The sequence below is a fragment of the Carcharodon carcharias genome, chromosome 2 (genome assembly GCF_017639515.1).
Source record: "Carcharodon carcharias isolate sCarCar2 chromosome 2, sCarCar2.pri, whole genome shotgun sequence".
NCBI lineage: Eukaryota > Metazoa > Chordata > Chondrichthyes > Lamniformes > Lamnidae > Carcharodon > Carcharodon carcharias.
The window spans coordinates 129,136,883-129,155,133 of record NC_054468.1 but is presented as its reverse complement, the minus strand read 5'-3'; the positions used below and the strand labels follow the sequence as shown (position 1 = coordinate 129,155,133).

The window sequence follows — 18,251 nt, the reverse complement described above, 5'->3', positions numbered from 1 at the left end:
TCACATATAATGTTGGACACTATGGCCTGAATTTTTAGGGTGCAATCACTGTGCTTTAGAGCAACCGGGAAATGGACCGCCGACTGCAATTGGCCCCGAACTGCAGTTTCACGCTGGCTGCCCAATTAATGGCTAGCCAGCATGAAGTGCACGGCTGAGAAGTTCAGTGTTGCCAGGGTGAGGGCGGGAAGAGGGCAGGCGCTGACATCAACGCGGGTGTGGGCGAGCGCTGACAGAAAGCTCCCTGAAGGCAGAGAGCTGCCTCTGGGAGCTGAAGACCTGAAAACCATGAAATAAAGTTTTAAGCAAAATCTGGTTAAAAAAAAAACGTGCAAGCATCACAATCAATCACCTGAACGCATGCATTGTAAAAATGCTGTCCATAGACGTTTATTTTTCTTTAATTTAATATTGGAAACCTCATCCTGCCCGTAGATGAGGTTTGAAGAAAAATGCAAAGGCCACCTGGCCAATTCGCCTGTCTGCCAACTGTAAGATTAGATGGGCAACGTAAAATTAAAGGCAATTGCATCTTTAATTACCTTAATTGGTCTCTTAATTGTTGGTGGGCGCACTTCTGACTTTTGCGCGCACCCTCCAACCAAAATATTGCCCAAGCACGGGATGATATTGGGACGCTCACCCAATGTCATCTCGCGCGATTTCGCATCCGATCAGGTCAGGCACGTGCCCTCCGACCTAAAAACTCTGCCCTATGTTCTGAGTTTTGCAAACAGGAGCTGGGTGAGTATGGTCATTTTCCTGCAGGGTAATGGCTACCCCAGTATGATCATTGTTTGCTGTATATCACACGAACTCATGAATAGTACTCAGGCTGTCACTTTCAGTCCTGAAAAGTGCCCATTCTACCTCAGATTACTCTGCAAGTGTAAGGTGTCTCAAAATTTTGAGCAACAGGTGAACCTAGCCGTTTCACAATGCTACTATGCAGTTGCAACACAAATGGTATTCTTCACGAACAGGATGTTGCAGTCATGCATAAAGATGTTCTACCCTCCACACAAATGAGTAATGTGGTATATGAATTTCAGTGCCGGTGTGATGCTAGGTATGTAAGTCGTATATCCCAAAGATAGGTGGATCACATCAAACAGCTTGTCCCTTCAGCAGTTTGCAACAGGCAGAGTACTGACCGTACTCAACCAGCCGTGCTTGCAAAACTCAGAACATAGTGTCCAACATTAGATGTGATTCCACATTTGGACAGCACTTACTGAACAATCCCAAGTGTGCTAAGGTTTACAACAACGGCCAATTTAAGGGTATCATTCAGGCTCACAATGTGGCTCACTTACACTTGCTAGAAGCTACATATATTCACACACACTGCTCTGTCCTCTGCAAACAACAAGAATATGTCCAAACATTGTGGCTTTTTCAATTAAACAAAAGCTTGGGGACAACTGTTTCCTGCTGCGTCCCTATGGTAATGCCTCGACCATTTAGAGTCAAATTGCATTTTTTGAATCTAAACAAAAGATTGAGAGAGATTTGTTCCCTGCTACATTCTCTCATGGCAACCCCATTGACCAATCGGAGCACAATTGCCAACCAGTCAGCACCCTTTTACTCATGCAGTATAAGCTGTTGTTCCCTTTGAATGTGATATTCTTGCATCAGTCCTGATGAGTGCAAGATTAAAAGCTTTTACAGCATGATTATTTTTCAGCAATACTCAAGTTCTGTACTACCAAGCGACTATAAAATTAAGTATGCATTAACAGACAAAGAGTATTTTGAAAAGATGAGTCTCACTTTAAATAGTTGATACCACAAAGATACCTTCACCCAAAATTACAAGCACTCGAATCACACCCTGCACAAAAATAGCACAACGCACAATCTCACCATCTTTCCAACATGGCCTCTGGTACGTAGGATCTCTCACTTTTCTCACTCAATGGATTTAGCCCTCAAGTCATTTTCTCTAACAGCCTTATTCTAGCCGACGTTCCTGGACATGGTTAACACCCAAACATTACACACTTGCAGAACTTCCTTAGCTAGGCTGACAGCAATCTTGATAAGACAGATTCTCCAGAGAGTCATTTATTAGATCCCTTTAATCAACCCCAATAAATAATCTGGTTGACTCTGGCAAAACTGAAGCAGTAACAGTAAAATAGTCCAATTCATAACCTCTGTTCTAAACCTGTCTTCAGCTTTCTGTCCTTTTTAACTGTATTACACACACAGTTCCTTGTAAAAATGCCTTCTCTGGCCCCCTCTGGGCTGTAGAACTGAACCCTCAACAAAAGTTCTGTGTCTGTGTGTGTTACACCACAAGCTGCAAACTTGATGCCCCAATTAACTTCAATTTATTCTTCCTGGCTAGCAAACTCCCATCTCCATAGCAACATAGAAGTCACAGCCCAGTTTATGGCTTTGCCTTTGACTCCCTTGCAACCTCAAGTCAGGCTAATTTCTCAAAAATTTAATGACCTCATGGCCAGGAATTCCAATTACCTCTCTTTCCATAATTCACTCTGGTTTCACTTTGGATTTACAGGGATAGCTCACAAGCTTTTTGCCAAGTACAGAGTTTGTCACACTACTTGCATAATATCTATTAACAATGTCCCATTGGAAAGAGATGCAACTAATTTTAATGTTTCTAGGTAGTAAAATAATGTTAAGGGTAAATTTTGGGACTATTATCTCAAACAAATGATCTTTTTTAGGGTAAACTGTTGAAGTATTATTGGTTTATGAGATCAGAATAATACTACATTGTTAGACTATCCCTAGTTGTCTTAAGCTGGTGGTGGTCTTCAATGTCAGCTGTGACTTAGTGGTAGCATTCTTGCCTTTGTGTCAGAACATTGTGAGTTCAGGGGCAGAATTTAGCCCTTGTTGGGAGGGAAGCTGACCACTGCCCCCAATTGAGGCCAGAAGGCGATTTCACGCTGGCGGCCAGCATTAAACGTGAGCAGAAGCGCTTAGCGCTGCCTGTGTGGGCAGGGGGAGCAGCGCGAGCGCAAACTTCATGAGTGTGCCCTTGAGAATCTCCCTGAGGCATAGAGCTGCTTCGGGGAGATGAAGAGTTGTCAAAAAAAAAGTGAAAAATGATGCAAAACATGTCCCCTCATGTGACTTTCACTTGTTATTAATTAAATTTAAAAATTTTGTTTTATTTTATTTGCTTTAGGAAACCTCATCCCGCCCATGAATGAGATTTCCTGAGAAGTGCAAAGGCCATTTGTCCTTTTCACCTGCCCGCGAACCATAAGGTTGGACGGGCAGCGAGTAATGACAGTTAATTGAGACTTTAATGGCATTAACAGGCCTTTTAATTGTCAGCGGGTACGCTGCTGACTCCCACATGCACCCACCGACCAAAATATCGTGTGACTGCACATTGACGTCGGGACGCTCGCCCAACGTCAACACACGTCATTTTATGCTTGAGCAGGTCGGGCATTCACCCACCCACCAAGGTAAAAATTTTGCCGCAAGTCTTACTCCAGAGACTTGAGCGCAAAATCTAGGCTGGCAGTTTCATGGTAGTAATGAGGGAGTGCTGCACTGTCAGAGTGCTGTCTTTCAGATGAGGCATTAAACCAAGTCCCGGTTTGTGCCCTCATGTGAATGTAAATGATCCCATGACACTATTTTGAAGAAGAGCAGGGGAGCTCTCCCTGGTTTCCTGGATAATATTTATCCTCCACATACTAAAACAAACTACCTGGCCATTATTACATTCCTCTTTGTGGGACCTTGCTGTGTGCAAATTGACTGCTGTGTTTCCTTACAGCAATGAATACACTTTTAAAAGCACTTAATTAGCTAGAAAGCACTTCAGGGCCCCCTGAGGTTGTGAAAAGTGATATGTAAATATAAGCCATTCTTTCTATTTTTTGTTTTGCTTCTTGAACCACTTGTTCCTGCAATGGCATTAGGTAGGCAATTCAAGGATTTTGACCTAGCCACAGTGAAGAAATGTGTGGTATAAAAGCAGAAAATGCTGGTCAAACTCAACAGGTCTAGCAACATTTCGAGTCCGTATGACTCTTCTCCAGAGCTAAAGAGGATGGTGTGGTACTTGGGGGTTATTGTGTCCCCATGATATTGTTGCTTTGTCCATCTTGGTGACAGAAATGATGAAAATGAATCATACACATCAGAAAGAGGTCTTTTGGCTGGCTGATTTGTGTACTCACTCTTTGAAAGAGCTGTCTAATTTAGACACACGCTTAGTTTTTCCCCCCACAACGCTGCAAATTAGGCCTCTTCAAGTATATCTCTAATTACCTTTTATGAGTTCCTGTGGAATCCAATTCCATTACTCTTTCAGGTTGTGCATTCCAGATTTTAATGACCCTCCATGTAAAGAAATTTCTCTTCATTTCCCTTCTCATTCTTTTGCCGGTTATTTTAAATATATGGTTACAAACCCACTTGCTAGAGGCAATAGTTTCCCCTTAATTTGTCAAAACTCCTCATAATTTTTAATATTAAGTCTCACCTTAACCTAATTTGCTTTAAAGGAGAACAATTCAAGCTTCTCTGATATCTCCACATAACCAAATTCCATCATTCCTGGTATCATCATGGTAGTCCTCCTCTGCGCCCTCTCCAGGGATTTGACACACTCCCTAAGTATGTTGCTGAGAAACGTACAGAAAACTTCAGCTGACCCCTAACCAGAGATTTCTAAGGTCTTCACATACCTTCCTTGTTTTTGTAATTGATACCCCAATTTACAGAGCCAAGTATCCTACATGAGTTGATGTAGTGCATCCTGGAGGTCATACATACCATAGCTACAATGCTGCCAGTTTTAGATATTGAGCCTATGCAGTATATTGACAGAGGTAGTGATATAGCAAAGTGTTCTGTCCTGGACAGTTTCAAGCTTCTTAAGTATTGTTCAGGCTGCACCCATCCAAGCAAGTGTTCCATCATGCCTTAGGCTTGAGTCTTGTGGATGGTGGAAAGGCTTTAAGGAATTAGCAGGTATCGTGGAGCACCTGGATTATGGGCTATAATCTCTGGTGCATCATCTTACTGCTTTTTGTGGGACATTGCTGTCTACATTTCCTACCTTATAACAGTGACTACACTTCAGAAAATACTTCAATGATTGTGAAGGACTTTGGGATATGCTGTTATTGTGAAAGGCACTATACAAATGCATTCTATGAATACATAAGTTTTTAATGCAAGCTCTGCGTTTTCTCTTGGTTTTCAACAGAAAATAGTGATAATCCATTAACCTGTTTTACAGAAAGGAGATATTATAGACATAATCAGCAAACCCCCAGGGGGGACTTGGATGGGTCTGTTGAACAATAAAGTTGGGACCTTCAAATTCATCTACATGGATATTGTGAATGATGAAGTGGAAAAACCAAAAAGACCGAGGAGAAGGAGACGGGGAGGCAAACTCCCAAAACCCCAAACTGTTCAGGAGCTGCTCCAACGCATTGGTCTACAGGTTGGCTCCTTGACTTGCTCTAACCGTACCCTTATTCATTGAAACCCCAATAGTGGGATGCTCCCAGCAAAATGAAGTTTGAATTCACACAAAAGAACCCTAAATTGATGGTGATTTTATTGCAAACAGTGAGGGCCAATTTAAGTCTGTGTCACAGCAATGAGACAAAAATTGCAATGGTAAAAGATTTCTTCACGCTCGATAAAGATCTTAAGATAGGATGGCCAGGCCTCCTTCCAAAAACAGGCAGGAGCCTTCTGAATATGTTGAAATCTGGGTGCTGTGATATATTTAGGACTCCAATGCTATTTCAATCTCAACAACAACAAAGATCCAAAAGGCTCTTTGCCTTTCCACTTGGCTGCAGGAGCAGGCTGATGAAAAGGTCCTCCAGCTTGCATGGCAAGCCCAGGAGTAGATCCTCGAGCAATTAGAATCATAACGTGCTACAGCGCAGAATGGGACCATTCGTCCCATTATGCTTGTGCCAGCTCTTTGAAAAAGGTGTGCAATTAGATCCACCAACCTGCTCTTTCCCCATATTCCCTCCAATTATTTATCCAATTTCCTTTTGAAATATATTGTATCTGATTCCAGCATCCTTTCAGGCAGTATATTCCAGATCATAACAACTCACTTGGTTTTAAAAAAAAAGATCCTCATGTCACCCCTGGTTCTTTTGACAATTAGGTCTGTGCCCTTTGGTTACTGACCTTTCCACCACTGGAAACCAGTTTCTCCTCATTTACCCTATCCCTGATTTTGAACAACTCTATAAAATCTCTGTTTAACCTTCTCTATTCTAAGAAAAACAACCCCAGTTTTTCAAATCTTCTATGTAACTGAAGTCTTTAATCCTGGTACCATTCCAGTAAATCATTTCCTTGCCCTCGCTAAGCCATCCTTCCTGAAGTACCCAAAATTGGCCACAATGCTCCAGCTGGGGCCTAACCAGTGTTTTATAAAGGTTTAGCATAACTTCCTTGCTTTTGTACTCTATTTATAAAACCAAAGATCCCGCATGACATTTTAACAGCTTTCTTAATTGCTCTCTTAGCTTCAAGACTTGTGTTCCAACACCCCCGAATCTGTCTGCTCCTGCCTGAACCCCTTTAAATTTTTTTTAGTTTATAAAACACTTCACATTTCCTTGCGTTAAGTTTCATCTGCCATGCGTCTGCCCATTTCACCGGTCTGTCTGTGCCTTCTTAACATTCTTTGCTATTCTCCTCACTCTCTATTATGCTTGAGATTTGTGTTATCTGTAAACCTGAAATTATGTTCTGTATAAACACCAGGTCATTAATATCTGCAAGAAAAGAGCATTGGTCTTAATACCAATCCCTGGGAAACACCCACTGCATATGTCCTTCAGTCAGAAAGACAACCATTCACCACTACTCTCTATTTTCTGTCCCTTAGCCCAATACATATCCACTTAGCCACTGCCCCTTTAATTCCATACTGTTTATTTCCAAAACTTCAACTGCACATCCCTCATCAATCCTCTCTGTTATTTCATCAAAGAAATAATTCAAGTTAGTAAAACATGAGTTGGCTTTAACAAATCCATCCTGGCTTTCCTTTATTAACCCATAATTCTCCAAGTTCCTCCTGCCAGGCCCCAGGGGGAGACACATGGAAGGCTATCCGACATGCCCAAAAAGCAGGCCATTGAGAAGGCCCTCTGACCTACCACCCCATTGAATAGTCACCGTCGCTCTTGTTTGTTCCATTTACAGCAGCACATGCCGACTCTGCTATTGAATGGGTACGAGGACCTGGACACGTTCAAGCTGCTGCAAGAGGAGGACTTGGATGAACTGAACATTCTGGAACCGCAGCACAGATCGCGGCTGCTGGCAGCTGTCGAACTCTTGCATGAGTATGACAGTAAGAGCAACAACTTTATTTGGTAGTAAAAATTGTGATCGTAACATTGAGGCAAGATAAGGAATAAATGCTAAGCTTTATTGTTGCATCACCTCAGTTAATGTTAATAAAATAGAGGAAGCCTTGGATTTTTTGGAGATGTTGAAACATCTCAAATACACAAAAACACAATCAATTCTTTTTGGAGAAACACTGACTGTCATGCATGTAAAATGTTCTCCAAGTGTCATCATAGAATTCTGAAGCATGGGAGGAAGCCATTTAGTCCTGTACACCTATGCCAATTCTTACAGTATGCCATACATCCCCCTCCCCTTAGTCCCCTTGCTCTGCACTTCATAAAATTTTATTTTTCAATTCGACCTTTTTATAAATTCTCTTCCGCCCGTGTTTCTGGTGGACAGCCTAAAAAAAATCTTCCCTTCAATCTTTGTTCTTGATTTTGATTTTGCTTTCAGAATGTGTGCAAATGTACAGAAGTCTATAGAAATTACAACACAGAAAACATTTGACCCAATGAGCCCTTCCAGACAAGCAAATATTCCTAATCCCATATCCCTTTATCACCCTTTCCTTCATTCAGTTATCTAACTCGTTGTTAAATGTTGAAATGGTCTCTGTTTCCCCTCTCTGTCTGAATGGATAGTCACCTCATTCCCTTGCTTGCTAACTCATTCTGACCACCTCCTGCAAAGTGCATTTTGACGACCCTTCAGCTTTTTTATGTAACAGAGTGTCACCAGCTTTTTCTCACGTTAGGAAGCTTTGAGCTCAAGTCCAAGCAGATATAATTGCTGCAAATGTGGTTACCCTGGACACACAAAGTGTCCAGGACCTTCCACAAAGAACAGAGACTACACATAACTGGCTTCACCCATTCCTCTATACTAAACTAAAATGTTTTCTCCTAGATTTAACAAAAATCAAACTGAACAACTCTGCGATTTAATTCCTCAAGTATAACTTTAGGATAGCTACATCATAATGCTGAACTTCCCCCTCAGGTAAAGTATACTGTCCTGTCCTTAACGCTCCACTGGTCTATTACAGTCAAGACTAATCAATCGGTAATAAACTTGGATTTAACTGTCTTCATTTACACAATAACCATAGACAAAAAAGCAGCTGATCATATGAACATACGTACATGCAAACATACAAATTTGAAGTTCAGCCCCTCGAACCTGCTGTGCCATTAAAAAAGATCACGGCTGATCTGCTTGTGGCCTCAACTCTATTTTCCTGTCTACTCCCTTGTCAATCAAGAATCTACCCAACTCAGCCTTAAAAATATTCAATGATCCTGCCTCCACTGCTCTCTGGGGAAGAGAATTCCACAGACTAACAACCCTCAGAAAAAAAAAATCTCCTCATTCAGTTTTAAATGGGAGAGCCTCACAAGGGAAAGATCCTTTCAGCAGCCACCCTGTCAGGTCCCGTCAGGATCTTTTATGTTTCAATAAGATCACCTCTTATTCTTCTAAACTCCAATGGATACAGGCCCAACTTGTCCAGCCTTTCCTCATAAGATAACCCCTCCATCCCAGGAATCAGTCAAATGAACCTTCTCCGCAATGCTTCAGATGCAATTATAATCTTCCTTAAATAAGGAGAGCAAAAACAGTTCTCCACATATGGTCTAACCAATACCCCATACAACTGTAGCGAAGATTTCCTACTTTTATATTCCATTCCCCTTGCAATAAACAATAATATTCAATTTGCCTTCCTGATCACTTGTTGTTCCTGCACACTAACTTTGTGATTCATTTACCAGGAAACCCATATCCCTCTGTACTGCAGAGTTCTGTGATTTCTTTCCATTTAAATAAGATGCTGCTTTTCTATTCTTCCTACCAAAATGGACAAATTCACATTTTCCCACATTATTCTCCATCTGCCAAATTTTTACCCACTCACTTAACCTATCCATATCTTTTTGCAGACTTCTTATGTCCTCTTGACAACTTACTCTCCTACCTATCTTTGTGTCATCTGCAAATTGAGTAACCATACATTCAGTTCCTTCGATATAGATTGTAAATAGTTGAAAGGCTCCTGCATGATCCCTGTAACACTCCACGAGTTACAGCTTGCCAGCCCAAAATTGACCCATTTATCACTACTCTCTGCTCCCTGTTAGCTAACCAATCCCCTATCCATGCTCTTATTTTGTGTAGTAACCTTTGATGTGTTCCTTTATCAAGTGCCTTATGGAAATCCAAGTACACATATCTACAGGTTTCCCATTATCCATATTGCTTGTTATTTCCTCAAAGTATTCTAATAAATTAGTCAAATATGATTTCCCTTTCACAAAACCCTGTTGAGTCTGCCTGATTACATTAAGATTTTCGAAGTGCCCCACTATAATCTCTTCAATAATAGATTCTAGCATTTTCCCTAAGAAAGATGTTAGGCTAACTGGCCTGTAGATTCCTGCTTTCTTTCGCCCTCCTTTCTTGAATAGAGGAGTTACATTTGCTATTTTTCAATCAATTGGGAACTTTCCAGAACCTAGGGAATTTTGGAAGCTTAAACCCAATGCACCTACTATCTCCCCAGCCACTTCTTTTAAGAACTTAGGATGAAGTCCATTAGGTCGTGGGGCCTTGTCAGCCTACAGCTCGAATAGTTTTCTCAGTACCCTTTTCCTGGTGATTGTTTTAAGTTCCTCTCTCTCTTTCACCTCTTGATTTACAAGTATTTCTGGGATGTTATTTGTGTTTTTTTACAATGAAGACAGACACAAAATACCTGTTCAATGCTTCCACCATTTCCTTATTCCCAATTATTAACTGCCCAGACACACACTCTAGCAGGCCAGTGCTCATTTTAGTTATTCTTCTCCTTTTTAAATACTTGTAGAAACTTATTATCTGTTTTAATATTTCAAGCTAACTTTCTCTCATGCTTAAATTTCTCACTTATTATAATTTTACTCATTCTTTGCTGGTTTTTAAATTCTGTCCAATCTTCACAGAGTGTATGGCTTTTCTTTCAATTTGATGCTATCTTTAACTTTCTTAGCCACGGATGGTACATCCTTCTTCTAGAGACTTTCTTTCTCACTGAAATGTAACTTTGCTGAATGTTATGAAATTTCTCCTTTAATGTCTGCTACTACATCTCTACTGACCTACCCCTTAACCTATTTTCCCAGTTCACATCAGCCAGCTCTATCTTTGTACCCTTGTAATTGCCTTTATTTAAATTTAAACATTAGTCTTAAACCTACTCTTCTTTCCCTCAAACTGAATGCAAAATCCAATCTGAATTCATCTGATCCCATCATAGCTCCAAGTAATAAGCCTGAATCTGGCTCAACACAGTCCACAGCTAGCTCATAAAACACCTTGAAATAGTTCCTACTAGTGAGCAACTAAACTAATGTAAATTAAACTCATACAATAAAATAAAGAAGAATTTCAGTACTTAGTAGCTGACACTAAATGTGTTTAATGATTGTTTTCATTGTGTCTTTTACATTCTGGTTTGTTTAATCTGCACTGTTATACTCACAACATTAATTGGCCTTTAATATTTTCTTCCCATAGGTAACAGCGATAAAGATCCAGCTGATGAATGTGCCTCTCGGGAAATCTTGCCCCACTTTTCCCTTAAGCACATTGATCCAGACCTGCAGAAACAGACTCCCTGGGATTCAGGCTGCTTTGAGGAGAGTGGATATCCCGAGAATGGTAGGGGTGACTAAAACTAACTCAAAGCAATTTTGTTTCACAGATAAGGCGCTCGCATTCTCAGGGACTCGAGTGCATAACCCAGGCTAATGCTCCAGTGCAGTACCGAGGGGTGTTCTGCACTGTTGGAGGTGCCCTCTTTTAGGATGAGACATTAAACCTGTCCTCTGCCCTCAGCCACCCTCCCAAGCTAAAGTGAGAGATCTTCTGCAAGGCCATCTGCCATGCACGCCAGCTAATAAATCTGACAGATTTCAGAGGCTAGATCTCAGGGGATGATCATTTAATAAGACCAGAATTTTGAAATTTGGATGTTGGAGCATCTTCCTTTTTAATTCTCTCTTTAGCCAGTTTACAGCCTTTGGCTCACCCAAGTAATGCAACAAGAAAAATGAGCAGATAAACTGTGTTGACCCAAGAAAAAGTCAGTGGAAGCTTATCCCAAAGATCCTTGGTACGTCCACGGGAACAAGATTTCCCTAGTGGTGGAAGCCTCCTTTGCACCTGCTCTCTGGAGAGAACACTAAGCCAAGGGACTGAATCGATGTTTAACTCAGACTGTTAACTCTCTCCAAACCCATTGAATTTCTCAATTTCTTGCTCATTTTGGCCATGAGGATGGACCTACAAAAGGACAACCTGCCAAATTCTGAGGGTTGGTCACAGTTGTGAGAACTTGTCCCCAAGCTGTTCAGAAGCAGCAGCAAATGTTAAACAGGGTCGGAGGATAGCCTTCCCACAAGGCTGTTGTAGCAAGAGGTATGTTTGGTGCGCTGCCAATTGAAGGAAAGCATTTGTGCTTACATAGGCACATAGATATCAAAATGATGGGCAGGAAAAGCTCATGGGCACAGGAGGAGGCCATTCAAGTCTGCTTTGCATTCAGTTAGGTTATGACTGATCTACATCTCAATTCCATTTATTCACCTTTATTCCATGTCCCTTTCCAAACTGAACTCAAGAGGTGAGGTGAGAGTGATTGATGTGACTGAGCCAATGTTGCCAGCTGAGCATTATTCCTGCCGTCAGTTAGATAAGGCTGCTTTTGACTGAAATTATTGTGTTTGCGTTACCAGCAAATTCTAACTGGTTTTACTTGCCTTTAGGAAAAAGCAGAAAGTCTTGGCCATTAGTATCCACAGGGTCATCGGCAAACTTTGGGTCACAGCTCAAGTGCCAAACAAACTGTCCAGCACTTCAACTTGCAAAATCTATTGAGAATTTACACATTGGAAGAGATAAAGAGAAACACATCACTGAGCTTCAGGTACCATGTAGTTCCCTAAAGTCAGTCTATAGACATTTTGGTTACCATGGCCATTCAGTGCCCCTCAGAAGGACAAATGGCCAGAAGTTGCGGGTCAGCGTAAGTTGTGAGGACTTGGCACATTGCTGTGGCATTCAAAAGCAATGGCAAAGAGCTCACTCTTCAGATGAGTTGCACAGTGAAGTTGGTTCTCCATCAAACACCGTCTCAGAAACAGGAACACATGCTGCTCTTCCCTGGCAAGGCAAATTCGGTGTGGAGCAAGAAATCAAGAAAATCTCCCGTGTGAGGCCTCCCCGCTGTAGTGCAAGGCAGCTCTCCAGGCCAAGTACAGTTCCTTGTGTGACTGCAGAAACACGCAATGAACAAATCAGTGCTACTATCCTTCAAACTACACGAATAAAGGGCTTGGTCTCCCACCCACTTCAGTTCTCAGAAGAGAAGAACATCCCACCTCCAATAATAAAGTGTGACCCACCCTATCAATCCACAATACCCACACCTCTGAACATTCAGCAGAATCGCCATTTTACAGAAGAACATCAAGACCGAGCTGGGATCTGTAATTCAACCGAAAGCAAGAGACTTGCAACTGAAAACAGGGAATCTTCCAGAAACCCTTCCCAGCCACCTCCAGTGCCTGCCAAGAAATGCAGAGAGAAAATGAAAAATGGCATCCATCCTGTGCCTCATATTTTAAACAAGTCAAACCCTTCCACCACCTGTAGGTACGGATTGGCCACTAACTTGCACGTTCAATGTCCCACTGCAGAGCTAACCAAATCAACCTTGGTTATTCAGCCTCCTTGCTTACCAGAGACTGCCTGTCCACCACAGCTGGGAGTTAAGTTGTGTACTGTATCTGGAAGAAAGGCTTCCTGGAGGAGAGAAGTAGAACTGGAAATGTTAATAGGAAACAAATTGGAGTCGGAAGCAATTGATCTCACAGAGCAACCCTACTCTGACAAGGTACGAACAAAGCTGATTATCCCTCTTGGGAACAAGCGTTCTGTTGCTATTACTGAGTTAGTTAGCCCAATTTAAGGGAGTGTGAACCTTCTTTGAATTATCCTAAGCATTGGAGCACAGGCAGACTTGAGACAGAGACTCTGAAATTCCTGTGAAGGCCTTAGAAAGGTGGACCTGGGTGGGGTAGACTTTCTGATTGCCACTGCTGATGTTTCTGATAGGGTCGCTTCCTCCAGTTGGATGTACTCTGGACAATTTCAAATCGTAACCTCCTGTAACTGATTGCCCCACCCCCCCGCACGCCCAATATTATCTCCTGATACATCCATCCTCCTGTGGTACATATGGTAGAAGCCTGCTTCAGGGACCCCTGTGCGTCCTTGCCCTCAGCATCCTCTTCCTTATTGTCCCTGGCTTAATATTCTTCCCTCTTGCCAGTCCTTGACATCTCTTCCTCCTGGTCGTCCTCTTCTGCCCCGACTTGCTGCAGTGCACCATCCAGAAAGAAGGACATAAGCTAAGAACGGGTGAGCATTGCTCCCTTGGGATTGGGTGATACAAGGTTGTGGCTGCGAGATGCTTCACAGGGATGCTGTGGTGACTGTGTAGGTCAGCATTCACTATCCTGCCCCACACCATGCAGTTCCTTCAATGTGTGTTTTTACCTAGGCTGCCACCACCGCATTACATTTCCATGAAACTACTCTGGCATCCTGGGCACGGCCCAGGCACAAAACGCCCAACTTGCAATTTGAGAGAGTTGCATCTGGTGTCATAAGCAGTGGGGACAGAGATCCTGGAACTTTGGCCCCTCCCCTTAGCTTTTCACCTTGCTGACACCAAATAGGGCAACGCATTAAACATCTAATGCAGTTTCCACACGAATAAATATTCAGAACAATCACAGCCTGTGAAGGTGCCAATCAATGGCTGATTGGTCCATATTTAGTCAATCAACCGTTTGATTTGATCTGTAAATGCTGGTCAGAAGTGAACTACCAGGAGGACACTGAACTAGTAACTAGCTCAATTTTAATTGTTTTTATTTAAAAGTCATCATCATTGTTTCCTGATGCTTTAGCATGGCAGATGTGGGATTCCAACAGCCCTGATACAAAGATATGCAGAAGACCTAGGATGTTCTGCAGAGCACATGGCTGTGGCTGTCGAGCTCATGAGAGTTAAACAGCTCCGCAAGCAGCATCGAATGGCAGTGAGTATTTTAATCGATAAACATCATTTAATGTCAGTAACCATCATAGTTCCTTTGCCCTTTCCCTGGGCAGCCCATTACCCTCAGCCCAACGCGGCCCTTCGGCCCCTCCCTCACACGCATCCCTTCACCCCCCTCACCCCCAGGCGGCCCTTTCCCCCCCCCCACTCCCGGGTGCCCCTATGCCCTCCCCTCACATTGCCCTTCACCCCATCCCCTCATTATTTTTTTACTATAATTTGCTCTTTTTTATTGTGCTATTTTTCTTACTGTATCTTCTCACATGATAAGAGCTGTTTCTGATATGAACATACAAATTAGGAGCATGAGTAGGCTATTTGGCCCTTTGGGCCTACCCCACCATTTAATAATATAATGGTTGACCTGATTGTGGCCTCTACTTTCCTGTCTACTCCCTATACCCTTTGACTCCCTTGTCTGTCAAGAATCTACCAACTCAGCCTTAAAAATATTCAGTGATCCTGCCTCCACTGCTCTCTGGGGAAGAGAATTCCACAGACTAACAACCCTCAGAAAATAATTCTCCTCATTCCGTTTTAAATGGGAGAGCTCCACAAGGGAAAGATCCTTTCAGCATCTACCCTGTCAGGTCCCCTCAGGATCTTTTATGTTTCTCATTCTTCCGAATTCCAATGGATATAGGCCCAAACTGTCCAACCTTTCCCCTCATAAGATAATCCCTTCAGCCTAGGAATCAGTCAAATGATCCTTTTCTGCAATGCTTCTGATGCAGTTATATCCTTTCTTAAATAGGGAGACCGAAAATGTACACCGTGCACTAGATGTGGTCTCACCAGAGCCTTATGCAACTGCAGCAAAACGTCCCTACTTATAAACGCCAACATTCCATCAGCCTTCCTAATCACTTGCTGTGCATGTGTACTAACATTTTGTGATCCATGCACCAGGACATCCAAATCCCTCCGGACCACAGAGGTTCTTCAATCTCTCTCCATTTATATAATAGGCTGCTTTTTTAAATTCTTTCTGCCATGTCATGTATTTTTTTCTTTGCAGAGTTCATTATAGAAAAACACAACTATATTTTGTTTAAAACTTCATTTTGGGCTTTATAAATTCCAGTTTCGAGAAAAAATTGTCAGTTGGAATCACATTGAGAGAGATTTGGTTGATCTAAAGCAGTAACAGGCAATCATTTAGATAGAGAAACTCAATAGGATGTGATCATAAAGTTTCAATCTCACAACTGGCAGGAAGGTGTAATTACACAGCGTGCCAATGTTTACATTGTTCCTGACTGTTAAATATTTTTTTATTATTCATTCATGGAATGTGAGCATCACTGGCTAGGCCATCATTTATTGCCCAGTCCTCATTGCCCTTGAGAAGGTGGTGGTGAACTGCCACCTTGAACGATATACAGGCATAGGAATTTGTAAGTGAAATATAAAGAAATAAGAACAGAATTAATTACTTTGAAATGGGGACAGAATTATGTCTGTCCACTCTGGTCCATTCATCTCCCTGGTGACCACTCGTTAAATAAACTTTCTGAAATGTTAGTTACTTGGGAGCATCACTAAAGTTATCTCTGGCCGAGAGACATCATCCAGAGTCATTAACTTCCTGTTTCTTTATCTGATGTTTAGATTCCAAGTTCCCTTGGCAAGATGAGCAGAAAAACTACAGCCCTAGAAATATCTAATGAGTCTTCAAGGAGCTGATCTTCATAGGACTGCCATGTGTATCGTTACATCCCCAGCACCTCATGCAGCACTCTGCATCAGATAAAGACATCATTTAGAAAGCAACTTCCAGCTGTTGGAATTAAAAGCCAGTGTTTCACCAGAGTAACCATCATCTGAAAACAGACGTGCACTAGGTGTCCTTCATTCTTTCATTCTGATAGACTTTGTACTTCAGGAGCTGTTGGTAAAGCAACAGTACAAAATTCAAAGAGTAAGGAAAGGAAGCAGAGTGGGGTTGAAAGGTTGGCTGTAACCTTGTTTGAGATGGGTGGGTAGTTCCCTGGGCTGGCCAATGTGGCTCCTGGGTAGCCATGTAGACAGGGTGTCCACCAAGGCCATGACACCAAGGGAATTGCCAGCATTTAGCACTGACTGGATTACATGCAAATCTACCTTTTAAGAAATCAGCCACTGTTGTTTCAAATTATCAATTATCGTTTTTGAGTCCTGTGTCAAGGTTTTACAGAGCAGAGCCATTGAATTGCTAATCAGGTCAATTCTAGACCCATACTCTGTCTCTGAAGATCTCTTGCACTGCCCATTCTAGACCCATGCTCAGTCTGTGAAGATCCCCTTCACTGTCCATTCTAGGTCCACACTCAGTGTGAAGATCCTTTGCACTGTCCCTTCTACACACATACTCAATCTATGAGGACTCCTCTCACTCCTTGGATTATTATCTGATTGTATTTCTTTCGCTTTCCTCGGCAAACATCACCACTTCAAAGTATCCTAGAAGTGAAAATGTGTCATAATATTAAAACTTAAAATATATCCATTTAATATTTTGTGATGGTACCAAGTTGTCAGATGTTCTGGTCAGTTTTGGGCCTGTCTGTGTCATGTCACTACTCTGTATTGTATGTTGCCTTATTAATTACAGTGAAACTTGGATCCCGTAAAGTAGAAAAGAAATTAGGATGATCCAGAAGTAATTCTTACGTTCTGATATATTATTTTCATAGTACATGTATATTTGAAATCAAGGAGCAGTTCATTTCATGGAATCATAGAAATTACAGTTACAGCAGGAGCCCATTTACTCTCATGTCTGTGCCAGTTATTAAGCTGGACCTCTATCCTGTTATCCTATTTCCCAACCCTTTCCTCGTCATCCTTGAACTCAAAATTCCAGGAGTTCCACTCTGCCTTCTGCCTCTGGCCAAAGAGAAGAATTCTATCTTCTGTGTCTTTGGCTCCAGGGTCAATTGCTTTTAGTCATGGCAAGTTTTGGAATGTGTTCCATTAGGCCTTATGTAAGGCACAAGGGAGTGTAATTCCCCTAGAGTCAGCAGGGACTCCTCAGACATGACCTTTCCCCCCCACTCCACCCCACCTTGATGAAGGGGGCTGGGTGCCTCCATTGTCCAGAATCTCTTCTGCCTCTTGCATGTTCCAGCAGAACAGAAGCAGGTTCTGTCCCAGGTCCCAGTCCCTTCCCCTGCCCAAAGTTCTGTGTACCAACTACACGCTCACTTGTCCCAGAATTTCAGTTCCTAGGTGTTTAACTAATGTAACAACACAATCTACTGCTCAATATACAAGAGTTCTGTATAACTAACTCCAAATCTTTAGTTGTTGCATCATATTTCCACCACTTCAGCATTTTAATGAATACCGCAAGCTGTTTTGTATCAGACACAATGTTTTTTTTTAAATATAAGCTTCTGATTCTCCTTTTGGCTTTGATGTTACTTAGGAAGTGGATTGTGTGTCTTGCAACATCTGGTCAAAGTCCAAGACTCATAAATGTTGACAGTAAATTGAAAATATTGAAAAGCAGCACAAAATTAAACTGATGCACTTTGTGTATTTGAGAATATTTAAGTAACTTATTATATGTTTCCTTAACAATGTAAGTAACTATAACATACTGGTAACAAAACATTCTTATAAAGTGTAGTCAATCAAAGGTGTACCTTACGTTTAACGTGAGGTATGTATGTGTAAATATTCTTAACTGTTCCATTTAGCAGAATAATATTGAAACTTTTTTCAATAAAGTAACAGTTGGATGAAA

The 18,251-nt window shown here is 41.8% G+C and overlaps 1 protein-coding gene across 5 annotated transcripts in view; it reads left to right on the top strand.

Moving 5' to 3' along the window:
* The window catches only part of LOC121270980 (SAM and SH3 domain-containing protein 1-like), a 169,419-nt gene extending 151,168 nt beyond the window's left edge, over nt 1-18,251 (top strand). For 4 of the 5 annotated variants that reach the window (XM_041176687.1, XM_041176668.1, XM_041176674.1 and 1 more), the window contains 6 exons: nt 5,249-5,458; nt 7,201-7,351; nt 10,909-11,052; nt 12,159-13,288; nt 14,370-14,501; nt 16,133-18,251. In XM_041176687.1, the coding sequence (XP_041032621.1) occupies nt 5,249-5,458; nt 7,201-7,351; nt 10,909-11,052; nt 12,159-13,288; nt 14,370-14,501; nt 16,133-16,207 (1,842 nt within the window). In that variant the 3' untranslated portion in view covers nt 16,208-18,251. Of the gene's footprint in view, nt 1-5,248; nt 5,459-7,200; nt 7,352-10,908; nt 11,053-12,158; nt 13,289-14,341; nt 14,502-16,132 lie in introns of all 5 variants that reach the window. The other variant, XM_041176680.1, reaches the window with a different exon arrangement.